Source organism: Rhinoraja longicauda, chromosome 16, assembly GCF_053455715.1.
Source record: "Rhinoraja longicauda isolate Sanriku21f chromosome 16, sRhiLon1.1, whole genome shotgun sequence".
Taxonomy (NCBI): Eukaryota; Metazoa; Chordata; class Chondrichthyes; order Rajiformes; family Arhynchobatidae; genus Rhinoraja; species Rhinoraja longicauda.
Genome location: NC_135968.1, coordinates 19,001,998 through 19,024,540, shown reverse-complemented (window position 1 = coordinate 19,024,540; position 22,543 = coordinate 19,001,998). Strand labels below are relative to the sequence as shown.

The 22,543-nt window shown below is 42.9% G+C and overlaps 1 protein-coding gene across 1 annotated transcript in view; it reads left to right on the top strand.

The window, feature by feature from the left end:
• The window catches only part of got1 (glutamic-oxaloacetic transaminase 1, soluble), a 55,722-nt gene extending 35,750 nt beyond the window's left edge, over positions 1 to 19,972 (top strand). Inside the window, exons 8-9 of the mRNA XM_078413362.1 lie at positions 3,766 to 3,908; positions 17,877 to 19,972. Of these exons, the coding sequence (XP_078269488.1) occupies positions 3,766 to 3,908; positions 17,877 to 18,022 (289 nt within the window). The 3' untranslated portion in view covers positions 18,023 to 19,972. The remainder of the gene's footprint in view (positions 1 to 3,765; positions 3,909 to 17,876) is intronic.
• Positions 19,973 to 22,543: the final 2,571 nt, after the last annotated feature.

Sequence of the window (22,543 nt, the reverse complement as noted above, 5' to 3'; positions counted from 1 at the left end):
ATCTGCACGTCTTTGGAGTTTGGAAAGAAACAGGAGCACCCGGAAAAAACCTGCACGTGCACGGGGAGAACGTACAAACTCCATACAGAATGCATCCGTAGTCGTGATCGTACCCGGGTCACTGGCGCTGTAAGGCTGCAACTGTACTGCTGTAGCACTGTGCCGGCCCTTTTATCTTAGCACCCAAGAACCTTTGTGTGTGTGTAAAAAAAGTTGCCCCTCATTAAATCTTTCCCCTCTCACCTTAAACCTATGTCCTCCGGTTCTTGATTCACCTACTCTTGGTAAAAGTGTGCATTTACCTGATCTATTCCCCTCATGATCTTGTACTTGCACCTCTCTTAACAGTGGATGGCACAACGTTGCAATACTTCTGTACTTCCCTGCGCCCTGGCCTGAAACACAGAGAAACAGGATCAAACAGTTCCCCTTCTCTCCATCCCAAACTGTATTTAATCTACAAATAATTCTCAAATTATATATTATAACAAGAATGCAATTTATGTTCAAAAGGTGACTGAATTATATCCGGATGCTTTGGTTCATTTCTACCTTGTCTTCAAATTATAGCTTCCATTTAGGGCCATGGGAGATTAATCGTGTTACAAGTAGTCATATATACTTAGTCGTTATATAAAAAGCTAGCTGAAAATGCATACAGAAATATCCAGACAAAAGCTGAGTATAAGAGTAGTGCAAGTGGCGCAGTGGTAGAGTTGCTTCCTTACAGCACCAGAGTCCTGAGTTCAATTCTGACTGCGGGTGCTGTCTGCACGAGGTTGGTACGTTCTCCCTGTGACTCCGAGGGTTTCCTCCGGGTGCTCCGGTTTCTTCCTACATTCCAACGACGTGCAGGTTTGTAGGTTAATTGGCTTCTGTAAATTGCCCCTAGTGTGTGGGATAGCATTTAGTGTACGACTGATCGCTGGTCGGCTTGGACTCAGTGGGCCAATGCACCTGTTTCCACGTTGTATCTCTAAACTAAATAGGAGGATATTAATGGGTGTCTTATACAGTAGAGAGGGATTTAGGAAGGAAATTCTAGCTGGAGAGGTTCAAGTATATTAAGGCAGGGCTATGAGTGGCAGAGTCAATAAATCTGAAAAGTGTTAATGGGCAAATTTTGAGTGTTTAAGTTAAATGCCAAGGGCAGTGCTAAGTCCTAGAAGATCACGTGCCTTACAATGTATATGCTGTAGGTTTTTATTCATCATTTCTTTTCATACACCCAACACTTCCTTCTGTAGAAATCCTCCACCTTTCCCACTTTCTGCATTCTCTAATCCTAAACCAGTTTGATCTGTAATAAGGAGACACAAGGAACTTCAGGTGCTGGTTTACCAAAAAGGACACTAAGTGCTGGAGTAACTCATTGGGTCAGGCATCATCTTTGACGAACATGGACAGACGATGTTTTGGGTCGGGTCTGTTCTTCAGACTGATTATGGTAGTGGGGACAAAGGCTAAAGGAGAGATAGGGGTGGGACAAAGTCTAGCAAGTGATCTTTAATAAGAGTGTGATAATTAAAAGGTTAATAGGAACTGCAGGCTTACAAAAAAAGTCACAAAGTGCTGGAGTAACAGTGGGCCAGGCAGTATCTCTCTGGAGAACATAGATAGGTGGACATCTGTTACCTGTTAAGGTCTGAAAAAGGCTCTTGGTCTAAAGAAGGGTCCCAACCTGAAAGGTCATCCACCCATGTTCTCCAGAGATGCTGCCTGACCCACTGAGTTACTCCAGTACTTTGTGTCTTTTTCAGTAAAACTAAGCAGGTCCTTTCTAAATATAATTAAAGGGTTATGGACCACACAAGCTGGCCCCAACTTCTTTGCTGCTGTGTTACTGTGTGGATTTTTAAAATGTTGATGACTTTCATGCCAAGGTCCGATTAACATTTTATCAGTCGGTGTCAGTTCGTCATCTTATATAGACAATAGACAATAGACGCAGGAGTAGGCCATTCGGCCCTTCGAGCCAATGGCTGATCATTCTCAATCAGTACCCCGTTCCTGCCTTCTCCCTGACCCCGCTATCCTCAAGAGCTCTATCCAGCTCTCTCTTGACTAAATTTATTTTGCAATGCTCATATCCACCAGGTGTTTTTATTTCTTTTAATGTGTAATCGCCACTCTGCGAAAAACACTACACTTATGGCATAAACTAGGTTCTTGTCAGATCCTTTGTGTCCCTAATTTTAAATTGAACCTTATGGCATGTCCTGCAAAACAAATCTTGATTTTTTTGTTGTCTTTATGTCGTTGCCAATCCATTCTCTTACCATTTTGTCCGAGTCCGTCGCTGTGCATGCAGCAGTTTGCAGCCTCAATCCCAGCCGCCTGTCCCTTTGAGCCATTATTCCATCCAAGTGTCTGTGCCGCAGTTCCATTAACAATCTAGGGTTGATCTCCTGTGGGATGTCAAGCTTGTTTCTTCATGTTCAAGATTGCAAAATGATCATTTATTTACAGACCAACTAGTGTAGAGATCACGAATGCGGACTGCTGAAGTTTAGTTTAGTTTTATTTAGAGGCACAGCGCGGAAGCAGGCCCTTCGGCCCATTGAATCCACGCCGACCACGATTTTTTTTTTTGCTTCCTGCTTCCCCCAACCTCTCACAAAAGGAATATCTTATATACTGAGGACAATTTACAATTTTTTTTACCGAAGCCAATGGACCAATAAACACATACATCTTTGGAGTGTGGGAGGAAACCCAGGGCACCCGGGGAAAACCCACTCGTTCACAGGGAGAATGTATGAACTCCGTACGGACAGCACCCGTAGTCAGAGTTGAACCCGGAACTGGCAACTCTACTGCTGCGCCATCATGCCACCGGTTTATTTTCATTGGAAGTAGTGTGCTTGCTAAAGATTGTAGATTCTCTCTAAGAAAGAGAGGCTGCCGTGGATGTATCAAGATAACCTAGTTCTTGGAGCAGTACACAAACAGTCCCTTCGTCCCACAAACTCTATGCCAAACATGATGCCAAGTTAAGCTAATCTTCACTGCCTGCATGTGATCCATACTCCTCCATGCCCTGCATATATATGTGCCGATCAAAAAGCCTCTTAAAAATCACAATCATATCTGCTTTCACCATCTCTGGCAGCACGTTGCAGGCACAAAAGAGCAACAAACAATTTAAAAGTCACAGGAAATATCTGGCAATAGTCATCTCCGCTGAGTCAGGAACACCAAGATTGGTTTCAGCAATTCCATCAGGTCTTGCCTCACTCTGCATGTATCTGATGTCAAACCTGGCTCTTCTCTAGATTCATTTTATCATCTAGGTCACTATCATCTGGGTTCATTATGGACCAACAGGGTGACAGAGCTGGTGCCTCACAGGTCCAGAGACCAGGGTTATATCCTGACCTTGGGCGCTGTCTGTACGGAGTTTGCGCATTCTCCCGGCGGTTGCATGAGTTTCCTCTGGGTGCTCCGGTTTCTTCCCACAGATGTGCCGGCCTGTAGGTGAATTGGCCTCTGAATTGCCTCTACTATGTAGAGAGTGGGTAAGAAAACTAGTTCTATGTTCTAGTAATATAAAAGTAGTGTGAACGGGTGATCGATGATCAGCGTAGAGTTAGTGGGCTGAAGGACCTGTTTCCATGCTGTATCTTTCAATCAAATATGGTAAAACGAGGATATTGGGCCATCCCACTCGAAGGCTGCATCTCTAAACTTAACCCTAAACTAAAGTGATGTGATGCCCACTGACTCACTCTGGTACTTTTACTTTGTTGATATTTTCTCCTCCAGGGCAAGTAATGTGAAGACCATGGCTGACCGGGTATTGCTGATGAGAGCGCAGCTAAGGGAAAAACTGGAGAAACTGGGAACTCCCGGCACTTGGGATCACATCACCCAACAGATCGGAATGTTCAGCTTCACGGGACTGAACCGTATGTACCCAGAGCACACACCTCATCTCATTGAGTCATCCAGCGTGAAAACTGGCCCTTCATCCCAACTTGCCCACACTGACAAACATGCCCCATCTACACTAGCCCCACTTCTCTGTGTGTAGCCCATATCCCTCAAAACCTATCCTATCCATGTACCTGTCTAAATGTTTCTTATATGTTGTGATAGTACCTGCCTCCTTTGGCAGATTATTCCATACACCTACCCCCCTTAATATAAAAAAAAGTTGCCCCTCAGGTTCCCATTAACTCTTCAACCTATGTCCTCTGGTTCTCGCTTCCCTACTCTGGGTAAAAGGCTATGCGTCTACCCGATCTATTCCTCTCATTATCTTGTGCACCTCTATAAGATCAACCTTCATCCTCCTGCGATCCAAGGAATAAAGTCCTAGCCTGCTCAACCTCTCCCTATAGCTCAGGCCCTCGAGTCCTGGCAACATCCTCGTAAGTCTTTTCTGCACCCATTCCTGCTCGAAAACATCTTTCCTATAAGTGTGACCAAAACTGAACAAAATAGTGTAAGTGTGGCCTCGCATGTTGTACAACTAATATGACCTCCCAACGTCTATTCTCAGTACTCTGACTGAAGAAGGCCAATATGCCGAAAGCCTTCTTGATCATCCTATCGACTTATTACCACTTTCAAGGAATCTGTACTTGGTATTATTTTAGTACAATTGTATAAATTAATAGATCGCCTTTATAAGAACACAGCTCACTGGATTTGAACTGATCTGCCACTTAAATGGGAATTAAGATGGAACTTTAAAATAGTGGAAAAGAAATGAACATACACAGTAATGACTTTGTTTTGGACCAACCAACGCATCCTGCTCAAAAAAGGACACAAAGTGCTGGAGAAACTCAGCGGGTGAGGCAGCATCTGGAGAACATTGATAGGTGTGTTTTTGGCTTGCAAATCTTCATTGTGTTTCCAAATTTGAATTGAAACTGATAGCGCATCCTGCCTTGAAATCTTTGTCTTTATGGACCGTGACTCGAATCATCACCTATCCATGTTCTCCAGAAATGGTGCCTGGCCTTCTAAGTTACTCCAGCACTCGTCATTTTGTAAACCAGTATCTTCACTTCCAATGACCTGGTCGCGAACACGTGTGGCTGAGTGCGGTGGCACAGATAATGAGTTTGTAGAACTGCTGCGTCACAGCTCCAAATAACCAGGTTCAATCCTGACCACAGGTGCTGCTTGTGTGAAGTTTGCACGTTCTCCTGTGACAGTGTGCATTTCATCTAGATGCTCCGGTTTCCCCAAGCATCCTAAAATCATGCGAATCGATAGGTTAGTTGACCTCTCTAAACTGCTCCGTGTGTGAAGGAGAGTGGTAGAGTCTGTGGGAATTCATGGGAACATGGGGTGGTCCGTTTACAAGGATGATTAGTGAGGTAATGAGGTTGTTCTATCATCTGGTACAGACTCAATGGGCTCATAAGTTCAAAAGTGTATGTCAATGTCATTGGAGCAGAAGTAGGCCATTCGGCCCATCGAGTCTACTCCGCCTTTCAATCCTGGCTGATCTATAGTTCCCTCTTAAACCCATTCTCCAGCCATCTCTCCAAAACTTTTGACGCCCTTACTAATCACGATCCTGTCAATCTCTGCCTTAAAAATACCCAATGATTTGGCCTCCTCAGCTATCCGTGGTAATAAATTCACCATAGATTCACCACCCTCTGAATAAAGAAATTCCCTCTCATCTTTCTAAAGGTATGTCCTTTTATTCTGAGGCTGTATCCTCTGCTCCTCGATTCTCCCACTAGTGGAAACATCCTCTCCACATCCACTATCCAGGCCTTTCATTATTTGGTAAGTTTCAATGAGGTGGCCGCACATCCTTCTAAACTCCAGCAATGAGTACAGGCCCAGTGCCGTCAAAACAATCATCATTCGCTGATCCAATCATCCCCGGGATCATTCGCACTCTTGTAAACCTCCGCTGGACTCCCTCCAACGTCAGCACATCCTTCCTCGTATACGGGGCCCAAAACTGCTCGCAATACTCATTGAAACTTACCAATCTCCAACCTACCCTTTCTGTCCAAAGTTTTGGAACACGCTGTAGCCTCTCAACTCAAACATCACCTCTCTGCCAATAACCTGTATGAAACATTCCAATCCGGATTCCGCTCCAATCACAGTACTGAAACTGCACTCCTCAAAATCACCAACGACTTTCTCCTCTTCTCTGATGCCGGTAACCTCAACATTCTCATCCTCCTCGACCTCAGCACCGCCTTTGACACCATCAATCACTCCATCCTCCTCACCCGACTTGAAACCACCTTTAACATCACCGGCACTGCCCCCTCTTGGATCAAATCATACCTCTCCGACTGGCACCAGTTCATCTCCATTAATAACTGCAAATCCCCCACCGCTCCCCTCCCCCAAGGTGTCCCCCAAGGTTCAGTTCTCGGCCCCCTCCTCTTCATCCTGTACCTGTTCCCCCTTAGTCACTTAATCCGCTGTCATGGTCTCCAATTCCACTGCTTCGCCGATGATATCCAGCTCCTCATCTCCACCAAGTCAATCTCCACTGCTACACACTCTATCCTGACAAACTGCATCACTGAAATAAAATCTTGGCTTCAAATCAATTTCCTCAAACTAAACTGTGACAAATCCGAAATCATCATCATTGGACCAAAAACGCCCACCAAATCCACCCACAACTTCACCCTCAACATCGACGGTTTCTCAGTATCCACCTCCCCTCACATCCGGAATCTTGGCATCATCTTTGATCAAACCCTCTCCTTCGACAAACACACTAAACACATCACCAAGACAGCCTTCTTCCACCTCAAAAACATCGCCCGTCACCGTCCATCCCTCTCCTCCACAACTGCAGAAACCCTCATCCACGCCTTCATCACCTCCCGTCTGGACTACTGTAAAAGCCTCCTCTATGGTTCACCCTCAAAAATCATCAATAAACTCCAATACATCCAGAACTCCGCTGCCCGTCTACTCACCCACTTCCCGACCCGTGACCATATCACCCCCGTCCTTTACAAGCTCCACTGGCTCCCCATCCCCCAGAGAATCCAGTACAAAATCCTCCTCATGACCTACAAAGCCCTCCATAACCTGGCCCCATTCTACCTGACTGACCTCCTCCACAGACACACTCCCACCCGCACCCTCCGCTCTGCTGCTGCTAACCTCCTGTCCCCCCCCCCATCCGGACCAAACTCAGATCCTGGGGGGGGGGCAGGGCTTTCTCCATCGCTGCTCTCACCCTCTGGAATTCACTACCTCAAACCATCAGAGACTCCTCCTCACTCACCACATTCAAAACATCACTTAAGACTCACCTGTTCAGCACTGCCTTCAACCACTGACCGTCGCTTCTCCTTATCCTTCCTTTTTTTGTACGTTTATTTCTTTATTTTTACTTACTCTGTAATGCGTCTTTGAGTTTCCAGAAAAGCGCTATACAAATGAAATGTATTATTATTATTATTATTATTAATACTCCAAATGGGGTCTGACCAGTGCCCTATAACGCCTTAGCATTTTTATCCCTGTTTTTATATTCTAGTTCTCTCAAAATAAATGCTAACATTGCATTTGCCTTCCTTACTACAGTCCTATATCATTGATTAGCAACTTTGGGCAAAGTGAATTTATGTTTTTTTAGAGAAATCTGCAGTCTTAACACTTTTAATACATAAAGCTCTCATTTTCTGGCGTGCCATTTCCGGATTCCAGTTGGTTTGCAGCATTATGCGTTCATTCGCATTCATTCCCAAGTGTCTGAATGAGACTGAAAAATTAGCTCATTGACCCAGTTCTCCAGGTAGCCATTATATGTTTGGAAAACACTGACTTTGAGATTGGGACAGATGAATTAGGTAATGAGGTGCAGGCAGGATCCAGAAGTAGGACTATAAATAAAGCAGTCACTGATCAATCCAAGAGGGAATGCGGGAAGAATTACTTTCCCCCAAAAGTGGTTAGAATTGAAACACAACCCTCGGGGAGTGGCTGAGTTGATTATCATGGATCCACTTCAGTTAAACTACATTTTCAGTTAAACTTCAGTTTAACTTCAGTTAAACACATGGATGGATTGGCCTGAAGGATGTCATAGAGTCATATAGTCCTTCGACCCACTTGTCCATGCTGACAATCTAAGCTGGTCCCATTTCCCCTTGTTTGGCCCATATCCCTCTAAACCTCTCCTATCCATGCACCTGGTCACAACTAGGTACTATTCCAACCAAGTAATGACATTGCATTAAAATGGAGTAACTCAGCAGATCGGGCAGCATCTGTGGAGGGAATGGATAAGTGAAGTTTCGGGTCAGGACCATTCTTTGGGCTTGAAACGTCACCTATCCATGTTCTCCAAAGATGCAACCTGACCCACTGGGTTACTCCAGCACTTTGTGTTTTGCTAAAAATTCCAGCACCTGCAGTTCCTTGTGCCTCCATGAATTTGCACTCTTCATTTTGTAAGGCCTCTTGCCCATTCTCCCAAAAAGCCAAGATGTGATTTTGCTGTCAAATGGGCTGAAGTCTGGAAAATGCAATGAAGTGGAGACAAGGAAGTGTGGGATGGGACGGGGCAAGATCTAGACCAGAACAAATCTAACGATCTCTGTACTTTGTCATCAGTTGAATGGATAGGAACAAGAAAACTTTTCACTGCATGTGACAATAAACTAAACTAAAAGGATAGCATGCAAACAAAAGCTTCCACCGTATCTCAGAAGATGTAACAATAATAAATCTAAATATATATCTGTGTGGGAGGATGTGGATTCCCCAATAATTTTAAATAGGGCTTTTAACATAGGTGCTTCGTACAAATGTAATGAGATAAATATTGACATTGAGCCATAAGCGGAGATGTTAGGTGATTAAAAAGGCAGGTTTAACATTTGAAGGTTTTGGAAGAGCCCAGTATTCATCCTGATAATCCAACGCTGTACAAGAACGAAATACTAACAAAGGTTTGGTTTAGTTTTAGTTCAGAGAGTCAGAGCAGAAACAGGCCCTTCGGCCCACCGAGTCTGCGCCGACCAGTGATCCCCGTACACCAGCCTACACACCAGGGATCATTTACAGTTTTACGGAAGCCAATTAACCTACAAACCTATACTCATATGGGGTGTGGGAGGAAACCGGAGCACCCGGAGAAAACTCCATATGGTCACAGGGAGAATGTACAAACTATGTACAGACAGCACACATAGTCAGGATCGAACCCAGGTCTGTGTGCTATGATATGACTGACATTAACCTGAAGCTCCATCTGCTCTCATAAGTTGCTGTAGAAAATCCTGTGGCATCACTTGAACTGAAATAGAGTTCATCCCAGTTGATGTTTATCCTTTAATCAACACCAATAAAACATGATCAATGACACATCATCTGTGTGCAAATAGGGTTCCTACATTGTAGCCATGGTAATACTTCAAAAATAGTTATTTCACTACAATGTGCATAGGATGTGCTGAAATTGTGAAAGAATAGAAATATTTTTTTTATTTTTTTTTCCCCTTCAAATATATAATCCTTTTGTTTTAACATGTAACAAATAACTGTGGAACGAAGTATTGAAATTGCAATTCTGGGAGGGAGCAAAGGCAATGCCTCTAGGTTTGTGATAGGAATTTGCTGTGGGTAGGTTGTAAAGGAAGCTGCCTTGCCTTCTCTAACATGTGGTGCTTGAGATTGTGGCCAGTGCCAAGTGCCTGGTCTAGTTTAGGCTCTGGGATCTTCAGCTGTTCCCAATTCCTGTGATGGATATCGAGACTAGTCCATTCTTCCTTTAGTGCACCTGGCAAATAGCTTGGAATTTTTTGCAGATTTTCATTGCAACATTTATTGCCGGCAGCTGCTATGTTTGCACAAACCATTATAGAATGTGCCTGGGGTCGTCTCTGTTTATTGTCAGTCTAATTGTGTTGAAAGCTCTGAGCAGCCAGAAGAGTTCCTACAAAGACCTTCGATAATGTGGTTGCCAAAGCATCTGTATCGCAGGAGTCTCCAAGCTCTGAGCTCTCTCTAGATATTTCTAAAGAATGCAGTGTTTTTTTGTTTCAATCTTTCTATTTGCTAGAATTTTACTTATGAGCCATTACCAATATTCACTGTGTTTGCCTCAAGACTTGGAGCCATTTGCAACATTCGCCCTGTTTGCCTCCAGAATTGCAGCCATTTCCAATTTGCACTGTTTGCTTCAAGGGTTTGAGTTTAGTTTATTGTCACGTGTAGATAGATATATGATGAAGAGAATATCGTGAATAACATTTAGTGCAAGTAAAGTCCAAGCCAGTTATGTACAATCAAAGATAGTCTGAGGGTCTCCAATGAGGTAGATAGGAAGCCAGGACTAGTTTGCCGGTAAGACGGTTCAGTCGCCTGTTAACAGCTGGGAAGAAACCGTCTGAATCTGGAGGTATGCGTTTTCACACATCTGTACCCCTTGCCTGATGGGAGAGAAGAGGTTGCCGGGGTGCGATACATCCTTGATTATGCTGATGGCCTTGCCGAGGCAGCGTGTGTGATGGTCTGGGCCGCGTCCACAATTCTCTGCACGATGGGTTGGAGCCATTGCCAATTTTCTTCCTCTTTGCCGCAAGGCTTGGACCGAGAAAAATTCTTGAGGATGAGATTCATCATTGGACCTTATCTTTATCAGTGATTTGGTTATTTTCCCCCTATTTCCTTGTAGAAACAGGTAAGAAGTTATATTCGCAGCACAATGGTCTACTCTGATTCAACCCTGGTTGCCATGGAACAGATAGAGCCTTGGTGCTCAGCTGTTAAAAGATTTGAAGAAAGAAGGATAACAGCAGTGGCAAAACTTCTGAGAACTGCCTGCATGGGGCCTAAATGGAAAGAAGTGAATCTTGTTGTGCAGCACACTGGAGAAGGTGTCTGGCTTCTATCACCTACAGACCCTCAGTAGGTCAGGCAGCATCTCTGGAAAACATGGATAGGTGATGATTTCGGTTGAGACCCTTCTTCAGTGCTTAGTTGTTCTTGGTTTAATGTTTGTCTGATGGTTGCGAGTTGTGAATGGAATTGGTGCAAATGGATGAGCTTGCAGATTGGTCTTTACGGGTTCTGGTGATCGGAACTCTTGAGTTTAGGTTGAAGAATCCCTGTGGCAAGAAAGCTGAATTGACCCCATTACCTACATCTTCTAGGAAAGGTACATTCAAATTCTCAGCACACTTTCTGTTAGAGACATTGTGTTGTGCATGTTTTGAAAGCATTTAAAGGGAAAAGAATCAGAAGAGCTTGAAATCTTTGCACCATTCAGAGAGAAACTTGGTTTGGGGACACAAAATGACACAAAATGCTGGAGTAACTCAGCGGGTCAGGCAGCATCTCTGGAGAACATGGATAGGTGACGTTTTGGGTCAGGACTCTTCTTCAGAAGCAAAAGGACTGAAGATGGGTCCCGACCTGTAACGCCACCGGTCCATGTTCTCCAGCGACGCTGCCTGACCCGCTGAGTTACTCCAGTGCCTGGTGTCTTTTTTATTTTGGTAAACCAGCATCTGCAGTTCCTTGTGTCTCTATCTTGCTTTGGGGACAATCTATTTTCAGCATGTGTCTGTTAATGCTGCAAGATTGGAATTCCATGCTGGAGAGAGTCCCCATCATGTGTCCACACTGATGCTTCAGATTTCCAACATCTGCAGTGCGTTTTTTAAAAAATTTCGGGATCCTTCCAGAGTCATGAGACAAGACATTTTCAGTCGGCGACTTGATAGAATGAGCCTGCCACACATCTGATGCAGTGTCCATCCCACACGTGTCGGCACATTTAGTTTCCCCACATTAACACTGGAGAACAACACTGCGTTTCTATATTGTAAATGATGGATCACATTCAGATGGAAAGCTCTATTCTCTGGGCGTTCCATTTCCATGACCTGTGCTCCCTTTGAACACATTAGAGTACAGGACAGGTGATTTTTGCCGTTTGACTGAATTAAGTTCTTTATTTTCCAAAAATACCATTGGTGGGCCTTATCTGAATCACAGGCTTCATGTTGACGGATAATGCTTACCTTGTTTTTGTTTGTTGTGTGTTGCTTCCTGCCCTCTCTTGTCGAGGGAATTCAGTTTGCTGTTTGCTATTCCTGCTGAATTGTTCTGTTTAGAATTGCTCTGTTTTTCAGTCAAGGCATTGAATTGACGTTCCATCTGTTTTTATCCTTCCTTGGCTCGGGCAATTATTGCAGGTCCTGCTGTATTATTCAAAGCAGAGGTGCCAGCACACCTACCTCAATTAAAGTGCCAAAAACATTGTTCATTGTGGACATCATTCATCTCATTTAATGTTTTTCGGCATCTTCCCATGAAGTAAATTGACCACATAGAGGACTACAGTTCAGAGATGACTCATTACAACTGAAATGTTTTAACATTTCCTAATGATGAGATATCCATACGAGTGCACAGCTTTCTTTTAAAGTTAATACATTGTGTGCACCTTTTTTCCGTTGCTCGCCTGAAGCCATTAATCGTCTTTTGGATCATCCTCGGATAAAATGATTTCATGTCTTAGGAAGCTTTCCATTTTATCCCTTTAATAAGAGGCACAGACCTATTCTCGAATAAGTCACCGTAGTGAAAACTGCAATGTGAGGTGTTGGTGGATGGGTAGATGTCTTTGTTAGTGTTCCCAGCTTCACTGGCTTCACCACAGTCCCCGTTAGTTTGGTTTCACTCTTTACAGGTCTTTTAATACAAAACAACTGCACTAATTGACAAGCTTTCCCTCGTCCAGCCGATCTTTATATCGTACAATATTTTAAGCAGTAATGCTATCCAGCTGTTCTGCGTGTGTGTTTTGTTTTGGATTGTTGCAGATCCACAAAGGGCTGAAGAAATTTATATTTTAAGCAAAGAGGAGGGGGGAAAAAAATCTTTGCATCATGCTTTTATTAATGGGAAGCAGACTGTTTGTCTTCGTGAAAGAGAGAACTTGTGCAATTTGAGAGTCTGTTGAGTGCGTCTGTTTCGGTGCCCTGAAGGAGTCAATTAGATGAACGCACAACATACCACCAGGGTCTTTAGATGGCTGCCGGGAGGTATCTCTTTCTATTTGCAAAAAGACCCCAGGTATCAGATAAAGAATCCACTCGAGGACCCTCGTCTGCCGAGAGAGGGAGGGAGGGAGAGACGGCGACACAGTGGTGCAGCGGTAGAGTTACAGCCATGCATGACTATGGGTGCTTTTGTACAGAGTTTGTATGTTCTCCCTGTGACCACGTGGGATTTCTCCAGGTGCTCCAGTTTCTTCCCACATTTCAAAGACGTGCAGGGTTGCAGGTTAATTTGCTTTGATAAAATTGTAAGTATTTCCTAGGATAGTGTTAGTGTATGGTGTGATTACTGGTTGGTGCGGACTCGGTGGGCCCTGTATCTATTAAAAAAAGAGAGTGCGTGAGTTGGGCCTGCTTTTGGTGTGAAGGGCCAGGGTAGCTGGTAGATGTACAACGTCTATTCAACCGTTGACAAATTAACCTGCCAGAAAGTGGGGTCATAGGGTAGTCAAGAAGGCTTTTGGTACATTGGCCTTCATACGTCAGGGTATTGTATATAGAAGTTGGGATGTTATGTTATCGCCGAACAAGACGTTGGTGAGGCCGCATTTGGAGCATTGTGTTCCGTTTTGGTCATTCAGTTGCCATAGGAAAGATGGTGTTAAACTGAAAAGAGAAAATTTACAAGGATGTTGTCAGGACTTGACCCGAGCTATAGGGAAAGGAAGGGCAGGCTAGGACTTTATTCCTCAGAATGCAGGAGGCTAAGGGGTGGCCTTATAGAGGTGTATAAATTCATGAGGTGAAAGGATAGGGTAAACGCACAGAGCCTTTTACCCAGAGTAAATCAAGAACCAGGGGACATAGATTTAAGCTGAGAGGGAAAATTTTAATGGGAACCTGAGGGGCATCTTTTTCGCACAGAGAGTAGTGGATATATGGATAATTGAGGCAGGTACTACAACAACATTTAGTAGACATTTGCACGGATACATGGATAGGAAAGATTTAGAGGGATATGAGCAAATGCGGCAGATGGGACTAGCGTAGATGGGCAACTTGGGCCGAAGGGCCTGTTTCTATGCTTTGATTCTATAAGATCCTCATTAACCTGAAACAATAACTATTTCTCCCTCCACAGATACTACCCAACCTGTTTAGTACATCTAATAATTTTTTTTGTTTTATTTCAAATTTCTATCTGCTGTTTTTTGTTTTGCTCTTCAAAGTCTCTAACAAATTTTGTAGACTTCAATGAAATCATGCATTCTTCTGCTCTGAAGAGTTTAGGATCAATATCTGCCCTTATGATAAACCCACCATCTCAGGAACCAATCAGCTGAACCTTCATTGGAATCCCTCCCTTGTTTGTTTGTTTTTTGGGTATATATATATGTATGTGTGTGTGTGTGTGTGTGTGTGTGTGTGTGTGTGTGTGTGTGTGTGTGTGTGTGTGTATGTATGTGTGTACTTGTGAGTTTACATACACACTGAACTTTGTTTTCTCTCGTTTATCATATTGTTTACAGTGTACAATGTTTACATATTCTTTGTGCTGCAGCCAGTAAGAATTTCACTGTTCTATCTAGGACATATGACAATAAAACACTCTTGACTCTTGATCCTTCCTTAGCTTAGGAGACCAGACTGATACACAATATTTCAGATGCAATCTCGCCAAGGCTTCATATAATTGGAGCAATATGCCTATATTCAAACCCTGCTGCAATAAATACTGCTGCTTGCTAAATCTGAGGGTTCACTTTCAACTAAGGTGGCACAGTGATACAGCCATAGAGTTACTCCTGACAGTGCCAGAGACCCGGGTTCAATCCCAGAATGGTACAGGCCAGAATGGAGTTTGTACATTTTCCCTGTGACTGTGTGGGCTTTCTCCAGGTGCTCCGGATTCCTACCACATTCTAAAGACGTACAGGCTTGTAGGTTAATTGGCTTCTGTAAACTGTAAACTGTTCCTAGTGTGTAGGAAAGTGCTAATGTACGGGGTGATCACTGGTTGGTGCAGACTTAGTGCGCCGAAGGGTCTGTTTCAATGTTGCAAGTCTAAAGTCCAAAGTATAAAAAATGACGTACAGGAATATCCAGCTTTGAATACCAACTTCCTTTGGTCTCTCAACATATAACAGAGAACAGCACAGCACAGGAATAAATCCCTTCAGCCTGCAATGTCTGCACTGATAATAATATCACTTTAAACTAATCCCCATGTCAGCACATTGTCCATAGATTCCCCTGCCTGCCCAGTTTAGTTAAAGGTTAGTTTAATATAGTTTAGTGATACAGCATGGAAATAGTTTCTCTGGCCCACCAAGTTCACGACGACCATCGATCACATGTTCACACAAGTTCTATGTTATGCCACTTTCTCATCCACTCCCGACACAGTAGGGGCAATTTACAGAAGCCAATTAACTTACAAACCCACATGTCTTTGGGATGTGGTCGGAAGCCCACGCAGTCACAGTAGAATGTACAAATTCCATACAGACAGCACATGAGGTCAGGAACGAACCCGGGTCTTTGGCACTGTAAGACAGCAGCTCTACCAGCTGCATCGCTGTGCTTCCCTTATGTGCCTGTTCAAGTGACTGTCTAAACGCCTAAAATGGCACTAACGTATCTGCTTCCAGCACCTTGGCTGTGCATTCCAGGCACCTACTGCTCTCTTTGTTTAAAAATGTTCCTTGTAAATCTCCCTTAATTATTCCCCTTCTCACCTCAAAGCTATGCCCTCTAGTCCTGTATTCGGCATTTCCACACTGAGAAAATGACTGTGACTATCTACTCGATCGATCTCTCTCATAATTTTATATATTTCTACCACATTGCCTCTCAGCCTCAGACGTCCAGAGAAAACAATCCAGGTTTGTCCAACTTTTCCTTATAGCTATTACTTCTAATCTAGGCAACATCCTGGTGAACCCGGTCTGCACCCTCTCTAAATTCTCCACATCCTTCCTGTAATGAGGCATCCAGAATTGCACACTATACTCCAAATGTGTCCTAATCAAAGTTTTATAGAGCTGCAACATGACCTACCAACTTTTATACTCAATGCCCAGATCGATGAAGGCAAGTATACCATACGCCTTCTTTACAATCAATCGTGTTTACTTGTGTTGCCACTTTCAGAGAGTTAATGAAATTTCACCTCAAGATCCCTCTGTACAGAATGGTCTGGCATTTATTGTATACTTTCCTCTTATGGTTGACCCTTCAAGACTTTTAAATAAAATAGTCTGCCATTGTACTTTTTTTCAACCAAATTGGAGGACCTCACATTTTTCTGCATTTCCATCTTCCATGCCTTTGTCATACAGCGTGGAAACAGGCCCTTCGGCCCAACTTGCCCATGCCGACCAACATGCCCCATCTACACTAGGCCTACCTGCCTGCGTTTGACCCATATCCCTCTAAACCTATCCTATCCATGTGCCTGTCCATTTGTTTTTAAACGTTATAGTACCTGCCTCAACTACCTCCTCCGGCAGCTCATTCCATCGGCCTACCACCCTTTGTGTAAAAGAAAATGTTGCTCCTCATGTTCCTATTAAATCTTTTCCGCCCCTCACCTTAAACCTATGCCCTCTGGTTCTTGATTCCCCTACTCTGGGTAAAAGATTCTGTGCATTTACCCCATCTATTCCTCTCATGATCTGAAACACCTCTATAAGATCACCTCGCATCCTCCTGCCCTCCAAGGAATAGAGTCCTAACCTGCTCAACCTCTCCCCTTTCATCCTGGCAACATCCTCGTAAATCCTCTTTGCACCCATTCCAGCTTAATAATATCTTTCCTATAACAGGATGAGTAAATCTGAACTGTTTAGTGTATGAATGTTCTGAAGAAGGGACCCGGCCCAAAACGTTGAGTGTCCATCCCTCTCCAGATGCTGCCTGACCCGTTGAATTCTTCCAGCAGTTAGTGTTTTGTAGTATCTACAATTCCATGTGTCTCTGACTTGTCACTTTGTCTGGCTACAACTCTTGGTGCCCCTCCACATCAGCACCCTGCCTAGTTCATTTATCATTTGCAAATGGATATTTGGATGTTACATTTATTATTGTCACTTGTACCAAGATACAGTGTGGAAGCGTGTACTAGCCAGGAAAAAACAGAGGCGAGTACAATTATATCATTCAGGAGTACAACAGGTAGTGCAAAAGAGAAAGGAAACCAAGTGCAGAATATAGTATTACAGCTACAAAGTGCAATTACATTAAAAAGTGCTCGGGTCGCAACCAGGTAGATAGGGAGATCAGGACGACATCCTTAGCGTATTAGAAGTCTGTCAAGAGTCTGATATCAACGGGAAAAAAGCGGATCTATTACAATTCCTAACCTCTTGCCATTTCTTATCTGGCTGTCTGAGGCATTACTAGCACTGATAGCCTTGTACTCTAAAGATGCTTTAGAATTGCTTTATCAAAGATTAATTGGGTAATGCATCTGTTCAAGTTGGAGGCAGCACAATGGCACAGTGGTAGAGCTGCTGCTGTACAGCGCCAGAGACCAGGGTTCGATTCTGACTACTGGTGCCATCTGCATGGAGATTGCATGTTCTCCATATAACCACGTGGGTTTTCTCTGGGTGCTCCGGTTTCCTCCCTCATCCCAAAGGCGATCGGGTTTGTAGATTAATTGGCTTCTGTACACTGTCCCTAGTGTGCAGGATAGAACTCGTGTATGGGTAATCGCCGGCTGGCGTGGGCTCAGTGGACCGAAGGGCTTGTTTGCACGCTTTATCTCTAAACTAAACTAATGTAAACCAAAAAGTTTGATGAAAGTTCTTTTGATCATCACTGCAAACTCAAGGAAAACTCTCAAGAGAAAAAGTTAAACTTGCTGACGATTTGTGATATTTCGCTCTCTTTTCTCCCCCACAGCTTCTCAGGTTGAATACATGGTCAAGAAGAAACACATCTATCTAATGACCAACGGTCGTATCAATATGTGCGGCCTGACCACTTCTAACTTGGATTATGTGGCAGAATCCATCAAAGAAGCAACAACAAGCGGCCAGTGCCAGTAAACAAGGACTCGCCTCCAAAGTGATCCGTCGATGTGACTGTGTGTATGTGATAGCGGGTGGTTTTTGTTTGGTGTTGCAAACTCTTGTGCTCCCAATACACAATTTTATATATTGGAACAGAGAAGCTCTGAGATTATGGTTTAAAGAAATAAATCAGAAATGCTCATTTAACTTAGTTCCCAGTTCAGCATCTAGCCATGTTGTTTGATTTTATCTTCACAATTATGGAGACATTCATTTTTAAAGTTGTTTTTAAAAAAAAGCTGTAACTGCATCAAATGTTACCCGAGGATTTTAATGTGAAAGGCGGTTGATGGCTGGCGAGTTCATAAACATTGTGAATATCTGGAAATATGTATGTGTTTTTCCTCCTGTTTTTCTTGGAAGTTAGTTCCTAAGGATTGCTTCACATTTTTGTTAAATCTTCTTTTCTTTATGTAAAAAAAATCCTTAAAACACAATGTATTTTACTTTCCTGTTTCCAAAGGAAAACCGTGGAAAAATTAGATGTGAGAAAACCGTTTTAATGAGCTTTTAATTTCTTACATTTTCAATTGGAGTGATGCTCCTTTCAAGTTTACAACAGGAGTGATGATGAGATGGGGGGGAAATGGAGGTTTGAATGGGATAATCCGTTGAGAATGAAGTTTTTGCTCACAACTTTGTTCCTGCAAACTCAGTTTAACCAAATAACCTGCTTTAAGTTAGGTTTTAGTGTCAGTCTTCCAGTTCCATCTGATGATGTGCATTAGTGTATTCAACGGCATGTCATCATTTAAGATGCAACTGTACAATGAATTCTAAATGCACTATCTTGCCGGTCTTTTTTTTATCATGAATGAGTGCTCTAAGACCAAGTCTGTTGCCAGTGAGCACGCCCCAATTTTAGAGATGGGAAATGTGTCCTGTGTGAGGTGATATTTTAGACTATCTTACACATCATCATCCAATGTTAAATTGTCTAATGGGCTAATCGGTCATTTCTTCGAATTGTTTCTTAATGTACTCTCATAGAAGCAAAGTTTAATGAATAAGACTAACACCTCAGGGAGAGAATTAATTCCATCCAAGTTTTATTTGGTTATTGTGTTTGATTGAGTTGCCATAATTATTCAGCCATCTTGATTGATGCAGTTCTGACTAATGTTTTAACTATTGTGACTGAAAGATGGGTAGAGAATGATTAACTTGTTTTTAATTTAGATTGAAAAGGTTTCCGTGATGTAGTGAGGGCATTAAGATTTGGAAGATAGCATTCCATCTGAAGGACTTGGTTACATCTGAGTCGGATAATCTTGAACCTTTGCAAATTAATTACAGAGACTACAAGACAGCTTTAGTCTGGGAATGGTTCTTGCGATTCACAATGTTAAATGTCTGGTCTTAATCCCTCTCCTGTAAAGCACTTTCTAAACAATTACCATACTGATTAGTTATTTTTCTTAGCAGAAAATAAAAGGCTATGGACGGACAGTTGAGTTTATTAGAGTTATTAAACAGCAAATGAATGTAACCAGATTAAAGTCGACTTTATACCAATATGTCACATATGATGGCAGTTTCTTTAGGGAATATTATCTGGAGTGGAATTTATATGTAATAATTCCCTCAAAATTAATTTGGGGAAATAAAAGAAAAAAATTGTTTTGGGACGAGGTCAGGGTTGTGGAGAAAGGAAGAGAATTCTGCTACCTCTTAATTTTGGCTGTCCAGTTGCACCCTGATGTCTTGCTTCTCATTGTTTGTCATATTTGATGATGTAATTGATGAATGATTGCTATTAATCGATCAAATAATTAGCACATATCCAATATATGCACTTGCTATAAACTGCTTATAATATATTAAGAATTACCCCAAAATATTTGGGATATACAAAACTTGGCTAATTTGAGTTTACGTCTAAATGTATTAGGTCACATCAAACAAAAAAATAAATTGAAAAAAATTATGGTCCATTCTTTTCATTCATTCTCGCGGTTTAATGTGATTCTTGTGGTTTGAAGCCAGCACAGTGGTGCAGCGGTAGAGTTGCTGCCTTACAGCGTCAGATACCAGGTTCGATCTTGGGTGTTGTCTGTACGGAGTTTGTAAGTCCTTCCTGTGACTGCGTGTATTTTCTCTGTGTGCTCCGGTTTCTTCCCACCCTCCAAAGATGTACAGGTTTGTAGGTTAATTGGATTCGGTAAAATTTGTAAATTGTTCATAGTATGTGGGATAGTGCTAGTGTACAGGGTGATTGCTGGTCAGCATGGACTCAGTGGTGGGCTGAAGGGCCTATTTCCGTGGTGTGTCTAAAGTCTGGTCGTGTTTGTTTACTGAGACGGTGGTGGTATTTCAGCGGAATTAATTGCTGTACGAGCCAGAATCTGCTGCATTCGTGAAGCATGTCGCAGGATCCCCACAAGTTTCTTTTTCTGTTTCACTCTGGCAGTAGTGACGGAGGTGAGAGATGGTGATGGTACATCCATCCATGCCATGGTACCGGGGTTTGTCTGTCTGTCAGGCACAGTGTGTTGGCAGTCCGTGCACCAGACGGTACAGCAGTTGTAAGTTATTTAGGATCTTAACACGACACACCTACCTGTTTGGCTCCTCTGAAACATAAGGTTCTAATGGTATTTGAACAAGATTTCTGTGACTGCAAATTTCTTCTGCACAAGAATGTTTTCACATATACATACGCACATACATTTGTGGATATACACATATATATATATATATATATATATATATATATATATATACATACACACATATACTCTAGAGATATATGCACACACATATACATACACATTCATATGCAAATATATATAAACACACACTATAGCCTAACTCCATTAACTCACTATTTCAGATGATGGTAGAGGCAGATAGGATAGTGGCATTTAAGAGGCTTTTGCAGAGGCACATGGATATGCAGGGAATGGAGGGATTATGGATCACTTGCAGGCAGATAAGAATTTGTCTTGGCATCATGTTCGGCATAGACACTGGGCTGAAGGGCCTGTTCCTGTGCTGTATTGTTCGAATTTGCCCCAATGTTCTAGTGCCTTGTTAAAGCCTCAGTGCTCAGAACAAGCAGGGTCCTGATGAAGTCAAAGGAAACGTGGCGTTTGCCAGAGCCCGACATGGTTGCCTGGAGGAAATCGAGGTAATGGAGTTCCTAGTGCATTTGTGCTCGTGTCCTGCAGGATGCAGGAGGCCACAAGGGAGGACTACATAGAACATACAACATATGAACAAGCCCCTCGGCACACAATATCCGTGTCGAACATAATGCCAAGACCAACTCTTATCTGCCCGTATATAACCCATATTCCTCCATTCCCTCCATATCAATAATACTTTATTGTCACATGTAGTCACATACAGTGAAATGCTTTGTTTTGCATACAACCCAGTAAAATCATGTAGCAGACCTCACTTAGGCAGTACACAAGTGTTGCCACGTTTTGGTGCCGACAAAATTACAAATATCCACGTGCCTTTCCAAAAGTCTCAAACACAACTATCTTATCTGCCTCCACCACCACTCCCGGCAGCAGATTTCAGGCACCCACAAGCCTCTGTGTAAAAACAAAAGCCCCGTAAATCTCCTTTAAACTTTGCCCCTCTCACCCTCTTGGTTTTCCATCTGGTCATGGTCTGCTTTGTGTTGCCAACAATTATTTTCCTCCTTCCAGTCAGCTTTTGGAACAATTTCTCAAGTTAAACCATACATTCATCTTTTTTTTTAAACTGATTTTGAGACAAAATTGTTTTACATTATGTCTCTCAATCACTGAGTAAATCGTAGCTCCTGCCTTTCCACTAATTCCTTCAACCCTCATTTGGGTTCCATTCAGTCCTTACATCCATCATGTACCTGTTCTTCATTGAGTAGAGAAATTCAAGCCTTGATAAAATGAACAGTCAATTAAAACATTCTTCCTCTTTATGCTTCCAACGAAGCCTTTGTTGTCAACCTGGAAGCAAGCCTAGTTCTCTTGAGCGTTGTGCACATTTCTTTGATGCCGAGCCTAATATCGAATTCAAAGCTGCTGTTGTAAAAAATCAAGGCATTCTTTGCTCCAGAAGATTGAGCAAGTTGCTTGCACTTGTAGCTATATTCCAACCAGGATCTGGGAACTATCCACCAGATTCCCTGTCAAGACACCAGACCTGCGATCAGCCATCCACTCCACGCCTGAAATAGGTTTCAGTGGACTCGGAAAACCTCAAGAAACTCATTGGATAATTCTGACTTGGTCTGGTGACAGGGACTGTGGCAATAATGGCTTGGGTACCCAGTAAGGAAATGGCAACGCACAGGCTGATGTGTTTTACACAAGTCAAAGGTTACCAGTGAGTCAGAGTAAACAAACTTCAATTTTGGTCCAAGTTTGCAGCGGCAGTGTAGAATTGCTGTCTAACAACGCCAGAGACCCGGGTTCGATCTGGACTACGTGTGCTGCCTGTATGGAGTTTGAACATTCTCCCTGTGACCGAGTAGGTTTTCTCCGGATGCTCTGGCTTCCT